Here is a 24,977-nt window from a genome sequence, read left to right on the forward strand (position 1 = left end):
TTGAAGTAATAACTAAAGACAGTGCCGTCACCCCAAACGTATAGGGAATTACAAGTATGGACACTTCACGTCGGTACCTTTGATGTAGCAGGACTGATTTCAATGGCCTTCAAACCAGCTTGAGCATGAGATTCTGCTTTTTCCCTAGAGTTGGCGCTGACATCACACCAGCTAGCAGTCGACATAGCGGAATATAACAGACATACAAATCATACAATTAATACGTCTAGGTACATTATGTACTGAAACAAAATAAATTGGACCGAAGAAATAATAAATCCGTCATTAACTGTAATGTCTAGACTCTAGAGTTCCTTTATAATGAGAGTTGAGACGTTGAGCACATCAACAATTAAAATGTGTAATGATATTTTGATACCGCTTAAAATGGAAAAACAAAACTCCTATGAGAAGTAAAACCGTGTGCCTAATTATATTGTATACAGATATTAAATGAATTTGATACATACTTTTATAATGTATTATATTATTTTTTAATATAATTTATTATATATAAAACATAATTATTATTACAACTAGTTTATCATTGAGAAATAAGGAAAAGCTGTTAACTTGAATTCATTTGAAGCAAAGCGTTATCTGGATTATACAGCAAGGAAGGGATGTTTAGATCCTGTGTCTAAACTCTTATAATTATTATCGAGGAACTCTTAGCATGTGCTCGATTACACTAACCTCTAGCGCTCGAAATTGGAACTAAACGCCGGCGCACAGAAAAACAAAACATGAAAATTCGCTCACTGTCCATTCCATATAATCCCTTTTCGCTGTCACCCCCTCACAGTCGAATGAAATTCAATTGTGAATTTAATTAATGATGCAAACAATTTTCTGTTAGTTTCAAAGGGATTGCTTCAATAATAATTTTAAAAAATGTTATTCTTTAACATTCTGCACGAAATTTCTTGGGTTTTTTTTTTTTTGCGACATTCACCGAAATTGAACCATTTTAATTAGTACCAAAATCAGGGTAAAATAATCACCATAAAATCACATCCCTACTCAACATGAAATCAGTTTTTATATATGCAGTTCCTCCGTGAGCCCGAAAGTACACTGTATTACTGTACTAGTTAAATGAAACTAGCCAAGTATTCTCTCCAGAGTTTATTATGTAGTGATGATGCATATTAGATGGGATAGAGGAGTGCAAAAGGGTGTTCCCCCTCCCAAATCAGCATCGTCTTGGTATTGCCAGGAGCCTGGCGTAGAAAACTGATATTGTAGTCGTTTGGCTATCAAGTATCAAATAGGCATGGTTGCTGGTGCTCCTGGATTACACTCCCGGTCAGAATATTCATGTGAAATACCACAGAGTTGTTATTGTAAGGCGTTTCCCAGGTTTTGTTGTATTTGCGTAGGATCTAGCTGTTGCCATGACAACTGGTGGACATTTGAGTGGGATGCTTTTGTTTCAGAGAAGTGTAAACGTTGTGGCCGAGGTTAGCAACTCCCGGCACTTCATATCCTGCGCAGTCAGTTGTTGTAATCCCGAAGACATGAAGGTCTCGGCCCCGACCAGCAGGCTTAAGAGACAAAACACATGCACATGGCGACAACAGAGAATACATGTACAGAATACGTTGGAGTTGTATAGATTTTTGATAGTTGTGATGCTGTTTGTCTAAGCTTTCTGGATGCTGTGGCGTGTGAAACTGAGCTTAAATGTTTTCGCAAACTCGTTGCTTGGCAACGCATCTTATCAGCATGCGCCAAATGTAACGCTTTTAGCAGATTATTCATAGATTGCTAATAAATCAGTGCATGTAGAAAATATATTGCTGAATCTAATACATGTCTGTTGTAGAGCGTGATTGCAGAATTTGCGAGAATACGTAGACGAAGAAAATACCTCTTCAGTATGTAAAGAGTAAAATGAAGTGAGTAGCTCTGGAATAATTTCAGGATAGTCTGCCAATCCCTTCTGGTGATATTTTCTGCCCTAGATTTATTTTAATGTCTAGACCTACTTAGCTTAGGCCCAGTTGTATAAAAATAACTATCTATATAAGTTAAAAGACAAAGTATATGATTATGAATAATTTCGAGGGAAAAATTGTTCCGGGGCCGGGTATCGAACCCGAGACCTGTGGTTAAACGTACCAACGCTCTCCCACTGAGCTACCCGGGAACTCTACCCGACACCGATCCACCGATTCAAATTAACTTTACAGGGAGTTATTCCTGAAAGCTTAATTTGCATAATACACGTCACTGTACGTAACAGAAAACCACAATTTAAAGTCACACAGAGTTAGTGTGCACTCAAATGTTGGTTGCTTGACTGTTGTCAGCCCACTTTGAGGTCTGTGGATATAGAGGGAAAAATTGGATCGGTGTCGGGTAGAGTTCCCGGGTAGCTCAGTGGGAGAGCATTGGTACGTTTAACCAAAGGTCCCGGGTTCGATACCCGGCCCCGGAACAATTTTTCCCTCGAAATTATTCAAATTAACTTTACAGGGAGTTATTCCTGAAAGCTTAATTTGTATATGATTATGTCTCGTGACGATAATATTGTACGAAGTGGAAATATAAAAATTGGAAATTTATCTTTTGAAGAGATGGAGAAGTTCAAATATCTTGGGCCAAAAGTAGCAAATATAAATGATACTCGGGAGGAAATTAAACACAGAATAAATATGGGAAATGCCTGTTATTATTCGGTTGAGAAGCTTTTATCATCCAGTCTGCTGTAAAAAAAATCTGAAAGTTAGAATTTATAAAACAGTTATATTACCGGTTGTTCTTTATGGTTGTGAAACTTGGACTCTCACTCTGAAAGAGGAACATAGGTTAAGGGTGTTTGAGAATAAGGTGCTTAGGAAAATATGTGGGCTAAGAGGGATGAAGTTACAGGAGAATGGAGGAAGTTACACAACGCAGAACTTCACGCATTATATTCTTCACCTGACATAATTAGGAACATTAAATCCAGACGTTTGAGATGGGCAGAGCATGCGGCACAGATGCGCGAATCCAGAAATGCATATAGAGTGTTAGTTGGGAGGCCGGAGGGAAAAAGACCTTTGGGGAGGCCGAGACGTAGATGGAAGGATAATATTAAAATGGATTTGAGGGAGATGGGATATGATGATAGAGACTGGATTAATCTTGTACACATAGGGACCGATGGTGGGCTTATGTGAGGGCGGCAATGAACCTTCGGGTTTCTTAAAAGCCATTTGTAAGTGAGTAAGAAAGTTAGCCAGTAATTTGCCATAAATATTTATGTATTAAGAGAGGTAAGTAGTTTTTACTAATCGAGGACGAGTTTGCGATTAAGTAGAAATTAACAAGAAAATTGTACTTAACTCACGAATTGCATATAATGATTTTTCTACTTCCATATTTGACGTAAGAAAAATATATTTCTTCATCTTACATTATTTACCAGACCTGTTGGGAGGATCGTCGAGTTTTGAGTATTCTTTTGTTTGTTGCTATGTTACTGTTGAATGAAGCATATTTTCACTTACTTGCCTAGGGAAGCAATGTGGCTTTAGGTCTCGTCGTCAATAGTAACCAACATCTTCACGGTAGAATCCATTTACTTCCCTAAAAACAAATTAATAACAGCATACCCACGGCATTTGGAGTGGAAAAAATTTTAATGTCTCACACACGTCTACAGTAAAGTAAAAAATTATATCCATTATAATAATATATTATGATATAAAAGTTTCAGATTTTTAATGCTAATCGGTCGGTTATCTTTTAATTCACTAATTTTTAACGTGAAGCGTTCCTGCTCGAGAGTAAATTGGATTAAATATCTGACGATACTTGCTTAGCAACGGGAGTGAATTATGTTACCCAACTCTGACATCACTTGCTTAGCAACGCATCAGACCCTTACATTGATGTGATGTTTGCTAGAGGGATAAACTTACTTCCTTGCATGAATTATATTTCTTATTTCTGTTATCTTAGACCCATACTAACAGCTCTCCAGCAAACAATTGAGGTGAGACAATAATTCTATTGTAAGTAATTGTACAGATTATGTTATATATTGAATAAAGAAATAAAGGAAAATAGTCGTTAATGCATATAAATTGAATTAAATTTATTCCACTTTCTGTTACATTCACAGTCCTTATAAATAAGAACCAATTCCTTAAAAATATAAATATCACAATAACATACAACAGGGAACATAAACATTCGACACAATTATATGAATCCTCTGTCACTTTCTTACATCTTGTTGATAGGGTGTCATATTAGTAAATAATGTTTGGTACAGTTATAAATAAGGAGTTTTGATAATATTCTTTTAGTACAGAAAACTGGCAATATTGATAATAATTATGTTACGTTGCTGAAAAATGAATGGAGAATCCTAGAATCACTAACGTCTTTCAGCAAATAAATTGCATTTGTGAGAGAGAAACATATGTATTGAAGACAATTATGAAGCTATTTATTATTATTTGTAAGTTCCTTAAAAACACAGCTTACCTTCAGTTCTTTGAAGAACAACAATACAAATAAAAATAACATGCCAGAATAGCAGATTATAACAGAATTTAGTTACTGAGGGTTCTATTCGTAGACATTTCGCTAGCCCGCGCTACGAGCGTGCTGAACTAGCCCCGGCTATCGACTGGTTACTTGTACAGGATTCATATCATATCATATCATATCATATCATATCATATCATATCATATATCATATCATATCATATCATATCATATCATATCATATCATATCATATCATATATCATATATCATATATCATATCATATCATATCATATCATATCATATCATATCATATCATATCATATCATATCATATCATATCATATCATATCATATCATATCATATCATATCATATCATATCATATCATATCATATCATATCATATCGTTAACACTGGTTTATGAATACGAAAAACGTTAGTGCGCTGATCATCCACCGGAAGCCCGCGCTAAGAATATTATCTATGAATATGGCCCTAAAAAATTAAATGGTGTTCCGGTTACCTAGGATACTGTAGAAGGCCGTGAAATAAATTGGTTTGGTATGTTTAAAAAATTCCCACTAGGAACGCTTTCAGATTTCATAGTTGCCAAGGACACAGGTGTGGTCATGACACTAGTTTCGTTGCAGGCGGCCATTTTTGGTGATGTTCAATTTGTGTGTTGGAAGCATTTGAGAGTACGTATTTCTTCGTTCCTTTTTTAAATCTGCACGCTGAGCGCAATGAAATATAAGCATAAAATACCGGTACGTACTGTAGTTGCCAACATAAACGTTCGAGTGGTAGTAATAAATGATTGGGCGGAGGGGAGTGTAACTTAAACGACTTCAAGTGGGCACTTTACATCCAGACTCTGAGACCAAGGATCATCGTACAAGTTGGGATTCAAGAGTGACTCGTAAGTTAATAAATGGTTGCCCCATGCGTAACCTTGACAACGCATCGTACTCGGATGTCTAGTGTTGACTGCGCTTACCTCTGGACCTAAGTCTCGTGTTCAGATTCGTCCAAGGCAATACATTTTAAAGGGAGATAAAAGTGTTTTAAATCGTATCTTTCGAAAGCAAGGAAATACATATTACGATGACACATTTTCTCGTAATTTTTACGCGTTTTGTGGTGCGAATTTTGTACTGTAGTTTACCTCCTTAAGTAGTTATTCAAAACATATAATTCATTCATTTCATTTAGTGTTCTGCCCAAGGGCAGGTCTTTCACTGCAAGCCCAGCTTTCTTCAATTTTTCCTATTTTCTGCCTTCCTCTTTGTCTCCTCATATGATCCATATATCTTAATGTCGTCTATCATCTGATATCTTCTTCTGCCCCGAACTCTTCTCTCGTTCAACATTCCTACCAGCGCATCCTGCAAAAGGCAGTTTCTTCTCAGCCAGTGACCCACCCAATTCCTTTTCCCCTTTCTGATCAGTTTCAGCATCATTCTTTCTTCATCCACTCTTTCCAACACAGCTTCATTTCTTATTCTGTCTGTCCACTTCACCGTTCCATTCTTCTCCATATCCACATTTCAAATGCTTCTATCCGCTTCTCTTCACTTCGTCATAAATCTCATGTTTCTGCCCCATATAATGCTACACTCCACACAAAGCACTTCACTAGTCTCTTCCTTCTTTTACCAGAGGTCCGCAGAAGATGCTCCTTTTTCTATTAAAAGCTTTCTTTGCCATTGCTATCCTCCTTTTGACTTCTTGGCAGCAGCTCATGTTACTGCTTATAGTACACCCCAAGTATTTGAAGCTGTCCACTTGCTCTACTGCCTCATTTAGAATTCGCAGATTTATCTTACTTATTTTTCTTCCTATGACCATGCTCTTCGTCTTATTTGCATTTTGTCTTCATCCGATACTATTTTGAGGCGTTAGGGTTGCAGTAATATAGTACCCATTTTTCATCACGTGTGACAGTTCTAATAAATCTATCATCTATGGGATTAGCAATAAGATGACGACAGATATCCACTCTACGTTGAGCCTGTTCAGATGTTAATTCAGGAGGTATAGATCTGAAATTTCCGTGTGATTTTCTAAGCGTCTTAATGCGGCAATGTATTGTATCTTTTCAAGTACAAAGTTCTTCTGAGTACCTACGTTTACATCTTTTGTGGAGTTTCTTTCAAAACACTGGTAGTATTCTCAATATTCTAGTCCTTAGCTCTTTAGAAATATTTGTCTCCTCTATTATTCAAACGCTGGAATCATCGTGTTACACGCTCACTAACGACACCTTCACCCTAGATTTCGCATTTTCCTTGAGCCCGGCAGCATCTTTATAATCTTGTTTCCAATAGTGCTTTAGAAAGACTCTAATCTCAAGCTTCACTATTTCATTTTATATTGTTTATAATAACAAGTGACGACTGTCACCTGTCACATGTTCACATTACGAAAAAATATCCATAGCGTCTTGTAATTTTATTGCTCAACTAAAGCAAATCATTAAAATCTTACTAAACACTAAACTTAAAAAAACGATATTATTCATGAGATGACCTAATTATCTCGAAGTAGCCAATCAGCAGTCGAACAGATGTATTTTTTCAACGAAATGGAGCACTCCCACAAAGGAATCTTCAGATGAAATAGTCTGTCAAACATTTCCATGTCGCTGGATTGGACGCAAAGGACGCATGTGGCCACCTCATTCACCTGATAATCTTCTACTGGATTTGTTGTGGGGCTAAGTTAAGAGCCTTGTATATGTATGTAAAGTGCGTGGCCTTCCAGCTTTACAGGCCAGCATTTGTGATGTGATTGTTAATGTAATAGTGGACGTGTGAGAGAAAACATTAGAAGAAATTGATTTCAGTTTAGAACTTGGTAGAGCCACTAATGGATCATATGTAGCCTACAAATTTACTAATAAATGCTGTTAATTATTATTTTTTTTTTTACTCTTGCATTTCGAGTAGTTTTATTTCAGAAATTTTCGTATTTTATGCTTTAAGGGGTTAGGTACAGCTTACAGTAGTAAAATTTTGGAAATATTCAACCTTGTTTTCCCCCATTACTGTATCTTGTACAATAATAAAAAAAATAGCATGTGTAAAACACTATCCTTCTGCTATATGAAAAAAAAATATTTTTACGGTTTAAAAAAATTATTTACATTTTTTAAATTCCGTTCACTGTGCAGTGATGAAGCGTTTCCCACATAACTCAAAAACTATCCAACATTCTGTGATTAATTTTTTTGTGTGTATTTATGCATGTCATAACTACAATATGATGCAAGATCACTTCTCTACGTTTGATAGATTGTCTGATAAGAAATAAATTCATTTTAAAAATGCTCAAATATCAGTATTTTCTTCTAACACAAAATAAAAAATATATATAATTTATTAAGGAATGTACTTGAAAGAGCATGATATTGTAAACATGAGTTTCAGCAATAAAATAAAACAGAGAGAACGTAGAAAAGGTAACAAGTTTATGAGTTATGAGGGAAAAGCTTCATCACTGCACAGTGAACTGCCATCATTTTGAATTTTGAAAAAAAAAATATATATATATATACCGTAAAGTGGGGTGACTTTGAACGCCGAGGTGACTTTGAACAGAAATTTAGCGCCTTTCTAAATTAAATACTGTACCCAATTGCGAAAAAACTGTTTAAGTTGTCAATAAATTAGTTCAGTTTTTTCGCAATTGGGTACAGCATTTAATTTAGAAAGGCGCTAAATTACTGTTCAAAGTCACCTCAGCGTTCAAAGTCACCCCACTTCACGGTATATATTTTAAATTGTAATTTTTTTTTCATATAGCAGAAGGACAGTGTTTTACACATACCAATTTTCATTATTGTACAAGATACAGTAATGGAGGAAAAAAAGGTTGAATATTTCCAAAAATTTTACTCCTGCAAGTTGTACTTAACCCCTTAAGATAGCTACATTAAAATATGGGAGGTTTAAACGGAACACTTTTTATTATCAATTTCGTACACTTTCATAGGTTAACCGATGTTTGCACATTGGTTTGAACTTTAAGATCTTTACCGACATTTGAATTTTATGCGGAGTACAGAATTTTCTTCTTTATTAATTTCGAAATTTCTGAAGACTCGTAGACAGCTTGCGATGAGCCTGTTGAAAGCCGCTTATCTTGCCTAATAAGTAGGCCTAGATCATTAGCTTCTCGTGCGTGCTGATAAATGCCTTCCTAGAATCTGTTACCATGACGCCCAGAGCAACAAACGGTCCAGTAAGACATAATAACACTAATTGTTTCGTAAATTCTCCACCTCTGGCTGTTCTCAAAGTGTACATACAGATTTATATACATTACAGTAAACTGGAATACGTCAGATTTTCTTTGCATGTTGTTTACAAGACGCTATTTATGTTTTATTTTAAATTTTGGGTCACGAGCGTAATTAGTAAGGAGTGTTTAAGGAGAGGCACGTGTGTTATTAGAGAACTGTTACAGTAATTGTGTGGTATTGACAAAAGTAGGTCAAAGATCTGGGTCTTCTAACTTCATTTATAAAATTTTCAGAAGACGAGGATGTATTTTTGTTGCAGTGAGATGTATGTATGTATTTATTAACACTACAGTTGAGTATACACCCTGTGGTAATGATGTATAATGTACAATAATTACAATTACGTGAAATAAAATGAAATAAAATAAAATAAAAGTAATCTATAAATAGTAGATGCAATAAACCCAGGACTATAAATAAAAACTATTCTATAATAACGCCTACGATAAGCAAAAGTAAATCTAACTTATAAGTACTTTTATTTCACCCAACTATTACCAATTTAAGTAATTACATATCACCTTAATTAATTACATATCAACTAAATTACATATCATCTTAATTAATTACATATCAACTTAATTAATTATATATCAACTCAATTAATTACATGACACAACTTAAATAATTACACTGCACCTCCAATTACATTTTCAGTCTAATCTTCTCAACCTTTCCTTAAATGTACTGATTTTAAGAGGACCACCCTGAAAGATTGCCGCCGGTAAGCTGTTCCAGTCTACTATTGTGCGGTTCACAAAAGAAAATTTTGCCACGTCCGTTCTTTGTTTTCTACATTTAAACTTCCTAATATGATCAGTCCTTCCTAAGTATGATGGTGTTGCTAATCTAGCATTGATATCGGTCCATGCTTTGTGTCCCATTTGTGCCTTGAACAATTCGGTGAGTCTGGTTTTTCGTCGCTTGATTTGAGAAGTTCCCACCCTAAGTCTTTTACTTTTTTAGATATACAGTAAAAACTGGATTGTACGTAACTAATGGGGATTGATTTAAATTGCGCACAACTTAGAACTAAATATAAATAAGGTTTGAATACGAGACAATTTTAGAATGATTGGGATTCAGTTTAACAGAACGCAGCTGGGAGCACTTAAGGATCTTTTAACTCGTCCAAATATATTTTTTAATCCATAGAAAGTGACCAGAATTTTAATGTTTAATATAATTTGACTACATACATTTACTATGAAATGTTGTCTTAAATCGTGAACTCAGACTTTGATTATTATTTTTATACAGAGTGGGTCAAAAGTCGCTTTCCCCAGTATTCGTTCTTAGGTTTCATACTTGTACACATATACAGATGTCATAACTTGAATAAACGAATAGCTGGTGTAATAAGTGGTGGGTTGGCAACAGTTCGTGCGTCAACTGTTTTTCCGATGTCATGTCTTGAAAACAGCCCTCGTTTTGCCGATATGCAGTTGATATAACAACAGGATGGAGCACCACCTCATTTTGGTGTAGAAGTGAGAGACTTTTTGAACCAATTCCATGAATGGATTGGCCGTCGTGGCATAACAGAATGGCCACCCAGATCATGCGACCTGACGACATGTGATTTTTCTCTGTGGGGTATCCTGAAAAATGATGTTTTTGCTCAGAAACCGCAGGATCTGATTCAGTTGCGGCAGATGATCGAACAGGCATTCTTGAAAATCGATGAAAATGGTGAGTTATGTTCTGCCATCTGTAAATCAGTGTCTAAACTTTGTGAATTTTGTATCGAGAAACAGGGCCTCCATTTTGAACAAAATCTGTAAAAGAATGTGTAGTGAAATGAAGATTGAATGTAATTAAATATAAGGAAGTGCTTGGGGAAAGCGACTTTCAACCCACTCTGTATTATATACATGTTCATTGCAAACTTTCTGTAATTTGAGTTTTTGTTTTGTTGGTATTTACCCCAAACTTATTTTATAAATCCAACTCTATCTTCTTGCGAGTACTTCATTTTACAGTTAAAAATTATTGCTGAACACATATTGATTAACATGCAATTATTTTCAAATGTTTGGAATATGTCCCATAAGAAAGAGGATAAGCTAGCATAATATCAAGAGGGAGCAGACCGGCTCTGTATTCTCCGGGGCTGTGTGAGTTTATTGTCTATCGATACGGGTCCCGTAACCTTGGGATCACTGATGTAAAGAGATAGCGGTCTTCATTGTCACGTGTCCACCGCTGTGGAGTAACGGTGAAACTAGTGGGCCCGGGTTCAAATCCTGGTTGGAATAAGTTACCTGGTTGAGATTTTTTCTGGGGTTTTCCCTGAACCCATTAAGAGCAAATGCTGGGTAACTTTCGGCGATGGATCTTGGGCTCATTTCGCTGGCATTATCACCTTCATCTTGTGCAGACGCTACATACTCATAGCAGTAGCAGTTGGTAAAGCGTCGTAAAATAACCGATTAAAAAGTCATTGACACGTGGCTTATATATTCCCAGTACCCTGCAGGTGACCTTAAGGATTGTGGAAAATAATTTAAATGTAGGTATTCAGAGTCATAAGACAAATAATGTGGAGTTAAAATGAAACTTCACTAAGTCAAAGCGAACTAAAATACGTAGAATTGAAATTCGATTTAAAAAAATTACTACATACAAATTAATTACGTATAATTCACAAGTACTTCTTGTGTAATTAAATGTAATTTGCCAGGGCCTGTGCGTGATAATAATAATAATAATAATAATAATAATAATAATAATAATTATTATTATTATTATGTTTTATTTATTCTGGCAGAGTTAAGGCCGTGAGGCCTTCTCTTCCACTCAACCAGAAGATAAAAAGAAAATACATAATAATATAATGTTAATACAAAAGAAAGTTATAGGTAGTCTATACCTAAGACAAAACCGAAACAGAAAAATATGCATGGGCCAGAGGATTATCTTACTTAAACTAGATGACAAATTAAATTACATGATTACGTAATAAACCAGTTACAAATTGTGACACTAAACCAGAACTGCGTATAAATGGGTCCGTGGTGCGATTCCCGGCGTAGGCGGTGGAAGAAATTTATCTTCCGTCTACAGGACTGGATAGTTGTCCGTTTTGTTGTGATTGTCCTGTGATATTTCTGCGGTGGTCCTATGTTGTGCCAGTCCCACATCCATAAATGTCTAGTGTTGTTTCAGACACAATATTATTCCTCTATACATCATAGTGATATCTCTGTAGAAAAGCATTTATTAGTATTTCTGGTCGAAATCTATATCGACTTGATTTATTATCGTCTTACGAAGACTTCGTTTGGGAAATAAAAGATATACCGGTATACAGAAGGCATTGTAAATCCTACCACTGTGTAATCATGAATAATATGTAGGCTTTGAATAAACTATCCACTAAGAATGACTTTTATGAAATATCATATCTTACACGTCTTAGGTGACGCATGGACGCATGGCAGCATTCCTATAAAAATAAGGAGTAAATGCCTCCAGCGAGATGTGAGGACTATATATCGATTGTGACAATGAAAACGTCCATGGATAATATAGGAGACCGTGATATAGCGTATGAAGTGCAATAATTTTACTATCTTATTGAATTATTTTTTTATTTATAAAATGAAACTGTATGAATCATTTAAAACCAACTAGAATAAAATAATAAAGTGAAAATTCCATACCAATCGTATTTAGATTTTCTTTATTATGTGAAATTAATCTCAGGAGAAGACCTCTGTACTCCGCCATGTTACCTGAAGTCCTTGGAAAACTATATAAAGTTCTGTCGGGATACTAATGTACTCTTCTGTACTGTGAATATTGGTAGGTAAACCGATACTGTTATTTATGGTAAGTTAAATTGCTGATTGTTTGCGACTGCAGAGACACCTAACGCCGTGAAACAGGACCTACCCGAACAAACAAAACACAACGTACAAATTAGCTACCAAAGCAAAGGTCATTTATCGCTTTACATTGTAGACTCACTGCTGGCATTCTTGTGGCTCTGCAGCACGTTACTAGAAGGCTATGGAACTTCATTGTTGTTGTGGCTTTGCTTTCTAGTGCTTGGAAGCTTGCGTGTGTTAACCAAACACGTTTGTTGCAAGAGCTGTGATCGGTGCATATTGTGGCTGAATGAAGTGGATTAATATTGTGACAAAATATTATTATATATTAGTGGATTTTGTAGGAGATTGATTTGGAATTTCTGGTGATTGAGTGTAGTTGAAAATCAGTGATTGACTCGTGTAATGACTGATTCATACTTAGATTTCAAATTGAGTGACAACTTCGCTTAATGACTGAAGTCTGTTTGTTCCGTAAGTTCCTGTGTTGATAAATTATTATTATTATTATTATTATTATTATTATTATTATTATTATTATTTCACTATCGTTAATTTGATAGCGTGTAAGGCTTAAGTTACAACTGACGGATTTGATCTATGGCAAAAAAGGGGGGATTAAATGATAAACACGGGAACGCCATTTCGTAACACTTTGTCGAATTGGTCTGATAACCTAGAAAATGAAAAAGAACAGCTTCATTGAGCCAAGGTAATATATACAGACTCAGAAAAAAAAAATGCCTGCCTAATTTTACTAAGTTCCAGATACAACACATTGCCCATGTGCAGTAAACAAGAGCACCTGTATATATATGCTACTTATGGACAGTCGTGCGAACTTGTTGCCTAAATACCCAGGTGGGTACAGGTGGACTCCTATCAAGACGCGGACAATTTTTTTTTCTGAAACTGTACTTCGCTATAGGCCTACTTCAGAATACCGCGAAAGTATTTATGGACAAAGACTGTGCAAATTCAAAATAATTAAAAATTATGTTTTTTTATTGATGATACACTGACGTTCAAAGATACCTGACTCAACTAATCGATAGTGTTCGATAATTTGCTCGTGTAAATGTCGCTTCTTTAGTTATTACTTCTATGAATAGATGGCGAAGGTAGCAGTCAGTGTCGCCAATAGTATATAAATATACCCGCATTATAAAATTCAAAATTTCATCCCCCTCTAATGATTGTGAAAAATCACTAGATTTAGCGGGGATTGTGGAAAACCACTAGATTTAGCGGGAAACCGCTGATACTGTCAATTCTGAGAATAATTTATACTTAATCTACATCGACATTGTCCCAAATACTTTTTTACCCATCCCAATAATAGCGTCACCTATTGAGAACTTACTTACTTACTTATTTACTTACTTACTTACTTACTTACTTACTTACTTACTTTCTGGCTTTTGAGGAACCCGGAGGTACATTGCCGCCCTCACATAAGCCCGCCATTGATCCCCATCCTGAGCAAGATTAATCCAGTCTCTACCATCATATCCCACCTCCCTCAAATTAATTTTAATATTATCCTCCCATCTACGTCTCGACCTCCCCAAAGGTATTTTTCCCGCCGGCCTCCCAACTAACACTCTATATGCATTTCTGGATTCGCCCATACGTGCTACATGCCCTGCCCATCTCAAACGTCTGGATTTAATGTTACTAATTATGTCAGGTGAAGAATACAATGCGTGCAGCTCTGCGTTGTGTAACTTTCTCCATTCTCCTGTAACTTCATCCCTCTTAGCCCCAAATATTTTCCTAAGAACCTTGTTCTCAAACACCCTTAATCTCTGTTCCTCTCTCAAAGTGAGAACTAGCAGAACTATTTCAAAGTTTGTCAGTTTTTTTTATATCTTTGGTTCTGACTTACCCCATGGTTAGAAAGTTTGTTTATACGATCAGAAAATTGGAGGTCAGATATCTTTGAACACCAGTGTACAAGGGCAGAAAAGAGATGTCCCTTGCACCAAAAATAAAAAAAAAATCCAATAATGAAATAACGACATATGTACTTACGAGGCATTCTGAAGTCGTTTCTTGTATTTCTGCTTCAGAGAAGATAAAATATAAATGGAGTAAAAATTAATATTTTACCTGTGAGTTCGTTGAAGTCTTTCCCTTTAATTTTGTATATTCGTAGACCTACGTTATACGAGTGATTTTACAAATTGCGTTCCTGTGCGTATTTACCAAGAAGCCTCACTAACTGTGAATGTGTTTGCAAGTCTTTACAGGTAATGGTGGCTCGTGAATGAAATAGTCAGTGCTGTAATTTCTATCATTAAATTTTAAAATGAAAATAATATTAAATGCGGTCTCCATTTTTAATTTTATTAGAATGTTCTCAGGACTTACAAGGTGTTGCACATTTGCAGCGAAGTTTTACTATTACTAACACTGATACAATGCTACTATTAAGTACAACTAACTACTACTAATAGTACACTACTACAACTACTACGACTACTATTAACTACTGCTACCACTATTGCTGCTATGTACTTATGCTTACAAAGGCCCAATGTGCGCCCTAAATGCGGTAATTGTTCTAGTCCGACAGACGGCCTGGGTGGCATTCGTTAATCCGATCCTGACAGGCGGGCCATCCTGTCTCAGCCTTGATTGAGACAAATCCCTCTCCCAGACGAGCACCTTATAAACACAAGGACCTGGGATCCTGAATGCTTAAGGGGTTAGGTACAGCTTACAGCAGTAAAATTTTGGAAATTTTTTTCTTCCTGCATTATTGTATCTTGTACAGTAATGAAAATTGGTATGTGTAAAACACTGTCTTTCTGCTATATGAAATATATATATATATATATATATATATATATATATATTTACGATTTTAAAAAATTATATTTTTTTCAAAATTCAAAATGGTGGCAGTTCACTGTGCAGTGATGAAGCGTTTCCCTCATAACTCGCCAACTTTTTCATGTTCTCTCTCTTTTATTTTATTGCTGAAACTCATGTTTACAATATCATGCTCTTTCAACTACATTCCTTAATAAATAATATATATTTTATTTTTATTTTGTGTTAGAAGAAAATACTGATATTTGATCATTTTTAAAAATGAATTTATTTTTTATCAATCTATCAATGGTAGAGAAGTGATTTTGCATCATATTGTACGTATGACATGCATAAATACACAAAAAATTTCATTACAGAATGTTGGATAGTTTTTTATTTGGAATTTTGAAAAAAAATATATATAATTTTTTTTATCGTAAAAATATATATATATATATATATATTTTTTTTTTCATGTAGCTTTTGTCATCTAGTCTGCTGTCAAAAAATCTGAAAGTTAGAATTTATAAAACAGTTATATTACCGGTTGTTCTGTATGGCTGTGAAACTTGGACTCTCACTTTGAGAGAGGAACAGAGATTGAGGGTTTTTGAGAATAAGATTCTTAGGAAAATATTTGGGGCTAAGAGGGATGAAGTTACAGGAGAATGGAGAAAGTTACACAACGCAGAGCTGCACGCATTGTATCCTTCACCTGACATAATTAGGAACATTAAATCCAGACGTTTGAGATGGGCAGGGCATGTAGCACGTATGGGCGAATCCAGAAATGCATATAGAGTGTTAGTTGGGAGGCCAGAGGGGAAAAGACCTTTGGGGAAGCCGAGACATAGATGGGAAGATAATATTAAGATGGATTTGAGGGAGGTGGGATATGATGGTAGGGACTGGATTAATCTTGCTCAGGATAGGGACAAATGGAGGGCTTATGTGAGGGCGGCAATGAACCTCCGGGTTCCTTAAAAACCAGTAAGTAAGTAAGAGCAGTGTTTTATACATACTAATTTTCATTATTGTACAAGATACAGTAATGGAGCAAAAAAATCTTGAATATTTCCAAAATTTTACTACTGTAAGCTGTACCTAACCCCTTAAATCCCTCATCATGATCGAAGACCTGTGTTACCCAAAGACTTCGCTCAGTCTATTTTAAATTATTGCAGATATATGAAATAAGAGGAGGTCGAAAGTGTTTATGGTATGAAAGATGGAAACGAGACTACCCCGAGAAAACATCTCCACGTCCGATATATATTTTTTTTCATAAATTTCATTACAATCAGGCCGGGGATCGAACAGGGCCGCCTGTATACAGCGTGACTTTAATTGGAGGATATTGTGTCTCCGTAGATAGGTGCTTGCGGGAGAATTGGTCGTTCATGCCTTTAGAAAGGTTAGAAAGAGCGGTGCGAAGTTACCTCCGACTATAAGTTCCCTATCTTGAAAGTACTCGGTTAGACTACTCTACGATCAGTACCAATTTTACCCCGTGTGAGACACTCTATATACAAATTATAAACTGTTATTTTAAATGTTATGTCCTTTGTTAGTCCCTTTTATGTCTTGTAGGACTTATGGAATATTGTGTAGTTATTAGAAAGAACCAAAAACGATTCTGTCAACTAATTAGTTTACTTTTGTTTGTGATCTTGTTACACGATTAAAATATAGAGAACTTCGCTATTGAAAATGAAGTTGTTAAACGAGCATTAACGTACGAATAATATTTCGGTTATATTACTGACAGAGAATTCATAAGTGGACTCTAACGTTCATAAAAATTTTACTTCGATACACGTACAGACTGTCTCATAAGTCCTTATACAGCACGATCCATATTTATACCAATCCTTTTATTGCACTGTAATAGCGTAAACAGTCAGGGTAAGTGACCCATTCCACCCCTAAAATGTACTTTGTGCCATACAATTTGAAGCACAAATTAAGGGGAGAGGATTGTATTTTTTGGTGAAAAAATGAGTAAATTTAAAAAAAAAAAAATTTTTTTAATACTCTGTGATATGTGTGGAATGCATACCATAACATTTTGTGGGTATTTGTGCCCTTATCGGATGTTCATTTGCCATTTTTAAACTTCCTGCGCTATGGATTTTTAAATCACTCGCCCACTTTTATTGTTGTTTCCGGTAAATTTAATTTTCAAGCCATTTTTTTAATACTCTTTGCTATGTGTGGAATGCATTGCATAACATTTTGTGGGTATTTGTTTCCTTATCGGATGTTGAGACGTCATTTTTAAACTCCCTGCGCTATGGATTTTTAAATCACACTCCCACTTTTATCGGTTTCCAGTAACTTCATTTTTTTTGCTACATTGCCAGACAAAAATGGATATAATTTCTGAACTATTAAAGATACATGCATGAAATTTAGAACACACATTCTTTACACTATTAGGAAAAGTTTCTCTGTAACAGAATTTTGTTAATCGATTTCATTTTAAAAATACGTCCGTTTGTTTGCAAGAAAGGAAATCAGAAAATTGTTATTAAATTTTAATAGTTTATTTTACAAACGTAGGGACTAATATCAAAATTCTGTTACAGACAGTTTGTAGAACATGCTTTTGCAAATACATTGCAAAAAAAAAGTTTGAATCTATCGGTTTTAGTACAATCCCGCATTGGGTATTTTTTTTTTCAAATTTGGGCCCCCAAATATATATTTTTTTTTTCAAAATATTTATATTTGGTTGAGTTCCTACAGCTATGAGCTCTCTACATACAAAAAAAATAATATTTTACACCAAATAGGAAAAAAGTGTAAAAAAATACCATCCTCTCCCCTCAAGCATTAATTTAATTTTATTGTCAGTGCGGTCCGAAACGTGTGCATTTAATCAGAAAGTTTACTGGGAAAATGTTTTGTGTAAAGAAGTGAATCTGGAAGCAGTAACCATGGCGACAAAACTGTCTGTATATGATCGTATCCAAATTGCTGCTCGAATGGAGGAGTGGTAATTCCCAATTCTGGTGCAGAGATATTGGAGAATAGCGAAGGGAAGAAATGCAACGTGGGATTAAAAAACCTTTAAGAGCCTTCACGCCAACTTGATATGTTTGTGAGGATAGTACGGAAGGTTCAGTCACGTCTGGAAAAATGTGTAGCAAATGCTGGTGCTTACATCGAATTTTACTAATGACAGTACTACTTTTCATTATAATGTAGTGTAATAAATGGATGTAAAGTTTGTTATAAATATGGGTCGCTCTGTACCTTAGATAACATTAAAGAAAATTAAACAAATAAACAGTATACTAGTTTAAAGAATAATAGCAACGCTCTGCATTTGGTCCTGATATTAAGAATGAACATAATGTCAGAGCAGAGCCCTTTTACAATATTGAGGAAAGATGAATATTGGAGATTTTCAACATTTTAACATAAAGTTCCAACAGAAGCAACAGCTCTACTATTCGAAAGTAAGTTGTGTTATTTTTGACGTGTGTAAATTTGTTTTTGATGGACTATTTTATCATGGCTGTAGAAATTTCAAAACAGAATCTGTAACTTCCCAGAGAAAAATATGCCAACAATTTTCATGAAACTTTGTACAGTAGTTACAGATAACATATTTGTTTTGTATACAAACTCTCATTACGTTTGTGTGGAAGTAACTTGTAACACTTTTCTTATAGTTCCTTTAACAACACCTTTTTTTAAAGGCAAGAATTACCCTCAAAATTATGAAATGTTCTTAGTCTATACAGGGTGTAACAAAAATGCATTAATGAACTGTGGAATCGAGTTCTCCACAACAGAACAAGAAATAAATGTCACATAGGCCTAAACATAATATTCCGAGAATGACTGATTTATGAGTTATTCAACGACAAAGACAAATAGTGATATATTTTAATTCAAACTGATGGAATATATTTACAGTTACTCATTAAGAATGATTAGACTTTCAAATCAGAGTAAATGTTCAAAATATCCCCCGCCCGTTTCCACACACACATGGACACGCCGGTTTTTGGACTGTTAATAATATTATTTGTAACTAACCTAAGTTGTTGGATTGTACCTCGAAACTCGCTGTTATCTTTCAGTAATAACTCATAATCTAGGCATTTTCGAACTTGTTTATGTGACTTTTTTTTTCTCGTTTTGGTGTGGAGAAATCGCTTCCAAAGTTTGTTCCAGTATTTTTGTTACACACTGTATATGCAGCATGTCAATTAGTTCGTAATAGAGTACTTAATATAACTGTGTTAAAATATTTTGATAATTCTGATTAGGTTAAATCTGGTTTCGTAGTGTGTGGATATTTTAATGTTGTTAGAGGGAAAAAAGGTGAATTTTCTATAGATACTTGTGAAGTATTTTGAACGTTATAAAAATAATATCACGAGCTTCTTGATGCAAGGTTTTCTCATAAAATTAACGGTGAAATAAATTATCTTAATATACTAACCTTGTATTATCAGTTACCTTTTCCTAACACGGATTTGCTGGGTGATATTTTGAAGAGCATGTTGCTATTTTGCATTGTAAATATTTATTGAATTATCAGCATTTTAATGTGTGTTAAATTTATAGTGCCGGTAGTTAAAATATTGAAGTAGAATTTTAAATCAACATAATTTTCTAAGTATTAGGTTTGTTTTTTACCCATTACGCCCTTGCGCCATCTTTTTCGTTATGAGACTTACAAACTAAAATAACCCACAAAAGCCTACAGACTTTCAACTTAATATATATCTGAACACAAAATCTGATATTTTCTCTATATTTTATGAATTAGCTCTTCTGTTGTAATTCGATGGAATTATATAGGGCTTTCATTTCAAAACTTCCCAGTCTAAATAACTAATTATTTAAATTGAATTCAATTTTAACAAAAAAAAAAACACGTCAATTTAGGTATTGAGGGGGAAGTCTTAAACCAGGCTTAATTGCATTTTTGATTTCACCCCACACCCCCCAGCCTCCCCCCACTTTGAAATTTCAAATGGCACTCCTATATGTTTATACTTAAATATGAAAGCGCATTCAGTTGTTTATACACTTCATTCATTTGTTTTTGCATCTTTTGTTTTCTATCGTCGCCTGACAACCTATATGTTTGTTATTATCAGTTGATTGTAGGGTGAAAAAACAGCTTATTTTGTGTAATTTCCTAAATTTAGTCATTAAGGACGATTTATGTTCTCTCTTGAAGGGTATACACCATTTTAAAATAATTTAATACACAAAAAAAACTATTACATGAAATGCTCAGTAAGTTTTTGTAGTTTCATTCTCTTCAGCTCTAATCAACAATAACAACAATCCAGGTTGCCAGGCGACGATAGAAAACAAAAAATGCGATAACAATGAATGAGGTGTATAAACAATTGAATACTCTTTCATATTTAAGTATAAAAATAGACGGATGCCATTTGAAATTTCAAAGTGAATTTCAGAGTGAAATCTAAAATGCATTTAAGCGTGGTTTCAGACTTCCCCCTCAATATCTAAATTGACGTGTTTTTTTTTTTGTTTAAATTGAATTATTTAATTTAAATAATTAGTTACTTAGACTGGAAAGTGTTGAAATGAAAGCCCTGTATGTAATATTGACTATTTATTATCTGTAATTATTAGTGTGTTCAAAATAATAAAAAAATAACAGATTCTACAGCAATGTGTTACTATCTGTACAACTCTGCTGTTTGAATTTACATTAAATTCAGTATTACTAGTTAGATAACACATTTTGTTGGTTTTGTACAAATGACAGGATGAACGGTGGAGATTGTGACGAAGCGGAAGTGATGTCAGTATGCTGGATCGGAAGAGCGCGCCTCCATCCTGCCCTCTGTCGGCAGGATTGGATACAACTCTGATACCGTGGCCGGGCATGCGATACGCCTGTATTCGTGTATTGGAGTTGTATTGCAAGGTTTTCAACCAGGCAGAGCTATATGAGCTGATAATTAGGTAAACAAAACTGTTGCAGTGCCTGCCCCCTACTCGCCCGACTTCCTATTACATTTCATACATGTAGTATCCGTTTTCAATAACCTTTATTAATGTTCGAGGATGGAATTAAAAGAGTTTGTGGTTTTCAAATAATAGTTTTATTAACATGCATGCATTCTTAGTATTGTGTATTGTGATCGAGATAACATTTTACTTACGCTGAATGATTAATTGTTATTGTTGTAATCCTGCAAGAAAATTGTATGTGGAGACATAATATTATGTTGTTAAGATATATAGATTGATTCAGTATTGTCTTTCCTAATTAATGGGACAATAAAATTAGAAGTTAAGTCAGGCTTGTCCATTAGATGTATGTCGCCGATTTCGTAGAACTTACGAATCCTTTGTCGCCGAAATGTTTCTACTTTCTTTAATGTTTCAATATAATATGTTTCTTCCTTTTTTATTATTCATTCTTTATTAAACGTATTCCTATATTATTAATTTAAAAAACTGTTAGTTTTTTAGTACTGTGGCCGACAAAAATGACGTTCCTAAATTGTTATTCTGGTATTACTAATATTCCAAATAAAAACGACCTCCTATCAATTATTTGTTCTGGTTTTTAATCCTAAGAAATGACATTCTTGTAATGTTCCATTATTAATCTCACGAAGCTCTTTTATCGTTTATCGATCGGTAGGAATTACATTCTCAAATGTTCTACGAGTGTTACTGATTTTCAAATAAAAATGGCTTTTATCAATTATTTTCTGATGAGTATGATTCGTAGAAATGTCATTCCAGAATGTCGTTAGAATGTTACTAATTTTCATAAGAAAACAAACCTTGTATTCATTATGCCTGTTACAGTTTCGAGAAATTGTATTTCTGAGTGTTGTTTTGTAATTTCCAGAATGAAAATATATTTTAATAACAATTTATTGTGTTTCTTATAATCAGAAATTAAATGGTTTATAGCAAAAACCGGACAAGTCCAACAATTCAAATTTTGAGTATAGTACAGTTCTCTTCACTTCATTTCAAGTGGCATCTATCGATATAACAAGTTTCTACAAAACCGGATTTGTGTTATTGAAATGAGTGTTTGAAAATGTAGCGTTTCTGCAAAAAACGGATTAGTCCAACGGATTAGCAAAAGACGGACAAGTCACAAACCGGTTCTTGTTAGAAAATATGGTGAAGATGACATTAGTGTTGCCTTCTTTTGTTTCATCGCCATATTGGCTGTTGTTGTCGGTGTTATTGGTTAAATATTTTATTTTATAAATTAATGATCACCAAAATGAATCAGATCCAAATATGCAATGGCCGAAGAAGAGGAAGAGAAAAGAACAGAAGGAAGACAAAATAAATGCCAAAGTTAAAGATGAAGAACATATAAATCATGTTGTAAACTGATTTCAAGACGTGTGAAAACAGCTATAATAATAATAATAATAATAATAATAATAATAATAATAATAATAATAATAATGATAATGATAATGATAATGTTTTTTATTGAGCATAGTTTGTGTTATTAGAATACTTATGTTTCTGTACTTGATGTACCTGACATGCCAAGAATTCAAAGGCTGAAGGACACAAATTTAGCAAGAGTAAAATATAAACATAACAATATTGTTTTTCTCGTTCAGGAAATCATTCCAACATTAAGTTTTTAATTTAATAAAACACCTACAAGATATTTATTTGTATGTTGATACAGTTGACAATATAGATGAAACATGATTTCATATACTCTCTCTCAAGTAATATATGAACATATAAAATATTCTGTAAAAAGTGCATATGTCTAAATGTTTTTTTTTTCAAGAAACAATATAAAAGAGAACAGTGAAACTTTTTATCAAACTTTGTAGATATACGAGGTACCTGTATACAATATTGTATCTTATATTGTATAAGAAAAGTGAGGGACAGTTTATTTATTATTTTTTTTTTTTTTCGTTTTCTGAAAAATTAATATTTTGGACTTGTCCGGTTTTTGGCATCAACCCTTCAATTGTTTTGCGTAAGAAAAAGTATATCATTAATTTATTGTGGTTGTTTTACTCTGGAAAGTGACATTTTGTCAATGTTACTTTAATATTGCTAATTTAATTTTTAATTATATATAGGCCTAATACCAGTAATTATGTTCATTTACTACCATAACAAAAAATTGGTATCGGACTGTTTGCGTTCTCTAAAGAGTTTCACGTATGAAAAGTTTGACTTTCTGAACACATTAAAATTTCTTTTTCATTGTTGCATGACATGTTCAAATTAAAAGGCAGTACAAGAATCACTTTGTATATGAGTGTGCTCTCGTAATTTATGCAATCATAAATGCATGAAATTGGAAATGTGTACAGTTTGCACTTTTGAGTACAAATATCTGTGTGGAGTAATAATAATAATAATAATAATAATAATAATTTAAGTCACGTTAATGTTGAACTGAAAAAAACATTGAGGTGGAGACATTAAGAAACAATATTGGAATAATTATAGAAAAACCGGGATACTCGGAGAAAACCTGTCTTTCAAGCAATTTTTGCACAAAGAATCTCTGAAGCTCTAACCGGAATCCATCCACTTTCTAGTTTCTTTCCTCAGTTGACTGTATGAAGTACAAAATAGTCATCTTTCATCTGTTTTTATGGATGCATCTTTAACCTAATTTCAATTTTATTTATTTCAAATATACAGAATAAAGAAATATAATTACAAAACAAACAAAGAGAAATACAAATAAAATAATACAAGCAATATAAAAAGAAGATACAGTAGTATTAACAAAATTTGAGACCGAATGAGCAGCGCTCGTGCTCGGTCGCAGTTCAGATATAATATTAAAATAAAAAATAATAATATAAATAAATAAGTAAAATAAAATAGGAACTAAAATATAATTACAGCGGCAATGGAATTATATAATATAATATTAACACTATAGAAGAATAATATCGCACGTGAAAAGTAGGACTAATATATATTTCAAGATTATAGAATACAAATATAATATAGGTTGATTAATTCATACACACAGGCTATAAATTTATTTAATCAAATTGAAGATATTAACACGTTTCTAATTTTCTTGTTATATGTTAGTGGGTTACATGTTAGAAGTTCTGGGTGTAATTTAGTTAAAGCATTGTACAACCGAGGGCCAAAATTAATGCTATGCTTTAGACCAGCAGATGTGAGACATTTAGGTTCTACTAATGTTGAATTAATATTTCGTCTTGTGTCATAATTGTGTGTCTGTAATACAAACTTATTACGATTTTTATGATAAAGTTTTAACAGCGTATACTTATAAATTTGTTCAATATTAAATACATTAAATTCAGAATAAATTAATTTAGTTGGATAATCGAAACGTTTCTTCAAACAAATTTTAATTATTCGTTTTTGTAGTAAATTTAACGGACTAAGATTAATTTTTGTACTTCCACCCCAAACAATTATACCATATTGAATGATAGACTGAATAATGGCCAAATAAACATTTCTTAGAACTCTAATAGGTAAGTAGCATCGAAGATTAACGAATTTATAAATTGTTTTAC

At 33.9% G+C, this 24,977-nt stretch overlaps 1 protein-coding gene across 5 annotated transcripts in view; it reads left to right on the forward strand.

Moving 5' to 3' along the window:
• Positions 1 to 24,977, forward strand: part of Lmpt (four and a half LIM domains protein limpet) — a 964,594-nt gene that overhangs the window by 521,223 nt on the left and 418,394 nt on the right. The window contains exons 1-2 of one of the 5 annotated variants that reach the window (XM_069832784.1): positions 1,458 to 1,592; positions 21,209 to 21,408. The exons of the other annotated variants lie outside the window; for them this stretch is intronic. Of the exons in view, the coding sequence (XP_069688885.1) occupies positions 21,251 to 21,408 (158 nt within the window). The 5' untranslated portion in view covers positions 1,458 to 1,592; positions 21,209 to 21,250. Of the gene's footprint in view, positions 1 to 1,457; positions 1,593 to 21,208; positions 21,409 to 24,977 lie in introns of those variants that run through there. 5 annotated transcript variants of the gene reach the window in all.

The sequence above is a fragment of the Periplaneta americana genome, chromosome 8, assembly GCF_040183065.1.
Source record: "Periplaneta americana isolate PAMFEO1 chromosome 8, P.americana_PAMFEO1_priV1, whole genome shotgun sequence".
NCBI classification, from domain to species: domain Eukaryota; kingdom Metazoa; phylum Arthropoda; class Insecta; order Blattodea; family Blattidae; genus Periplaneta; species Periplaneta americana.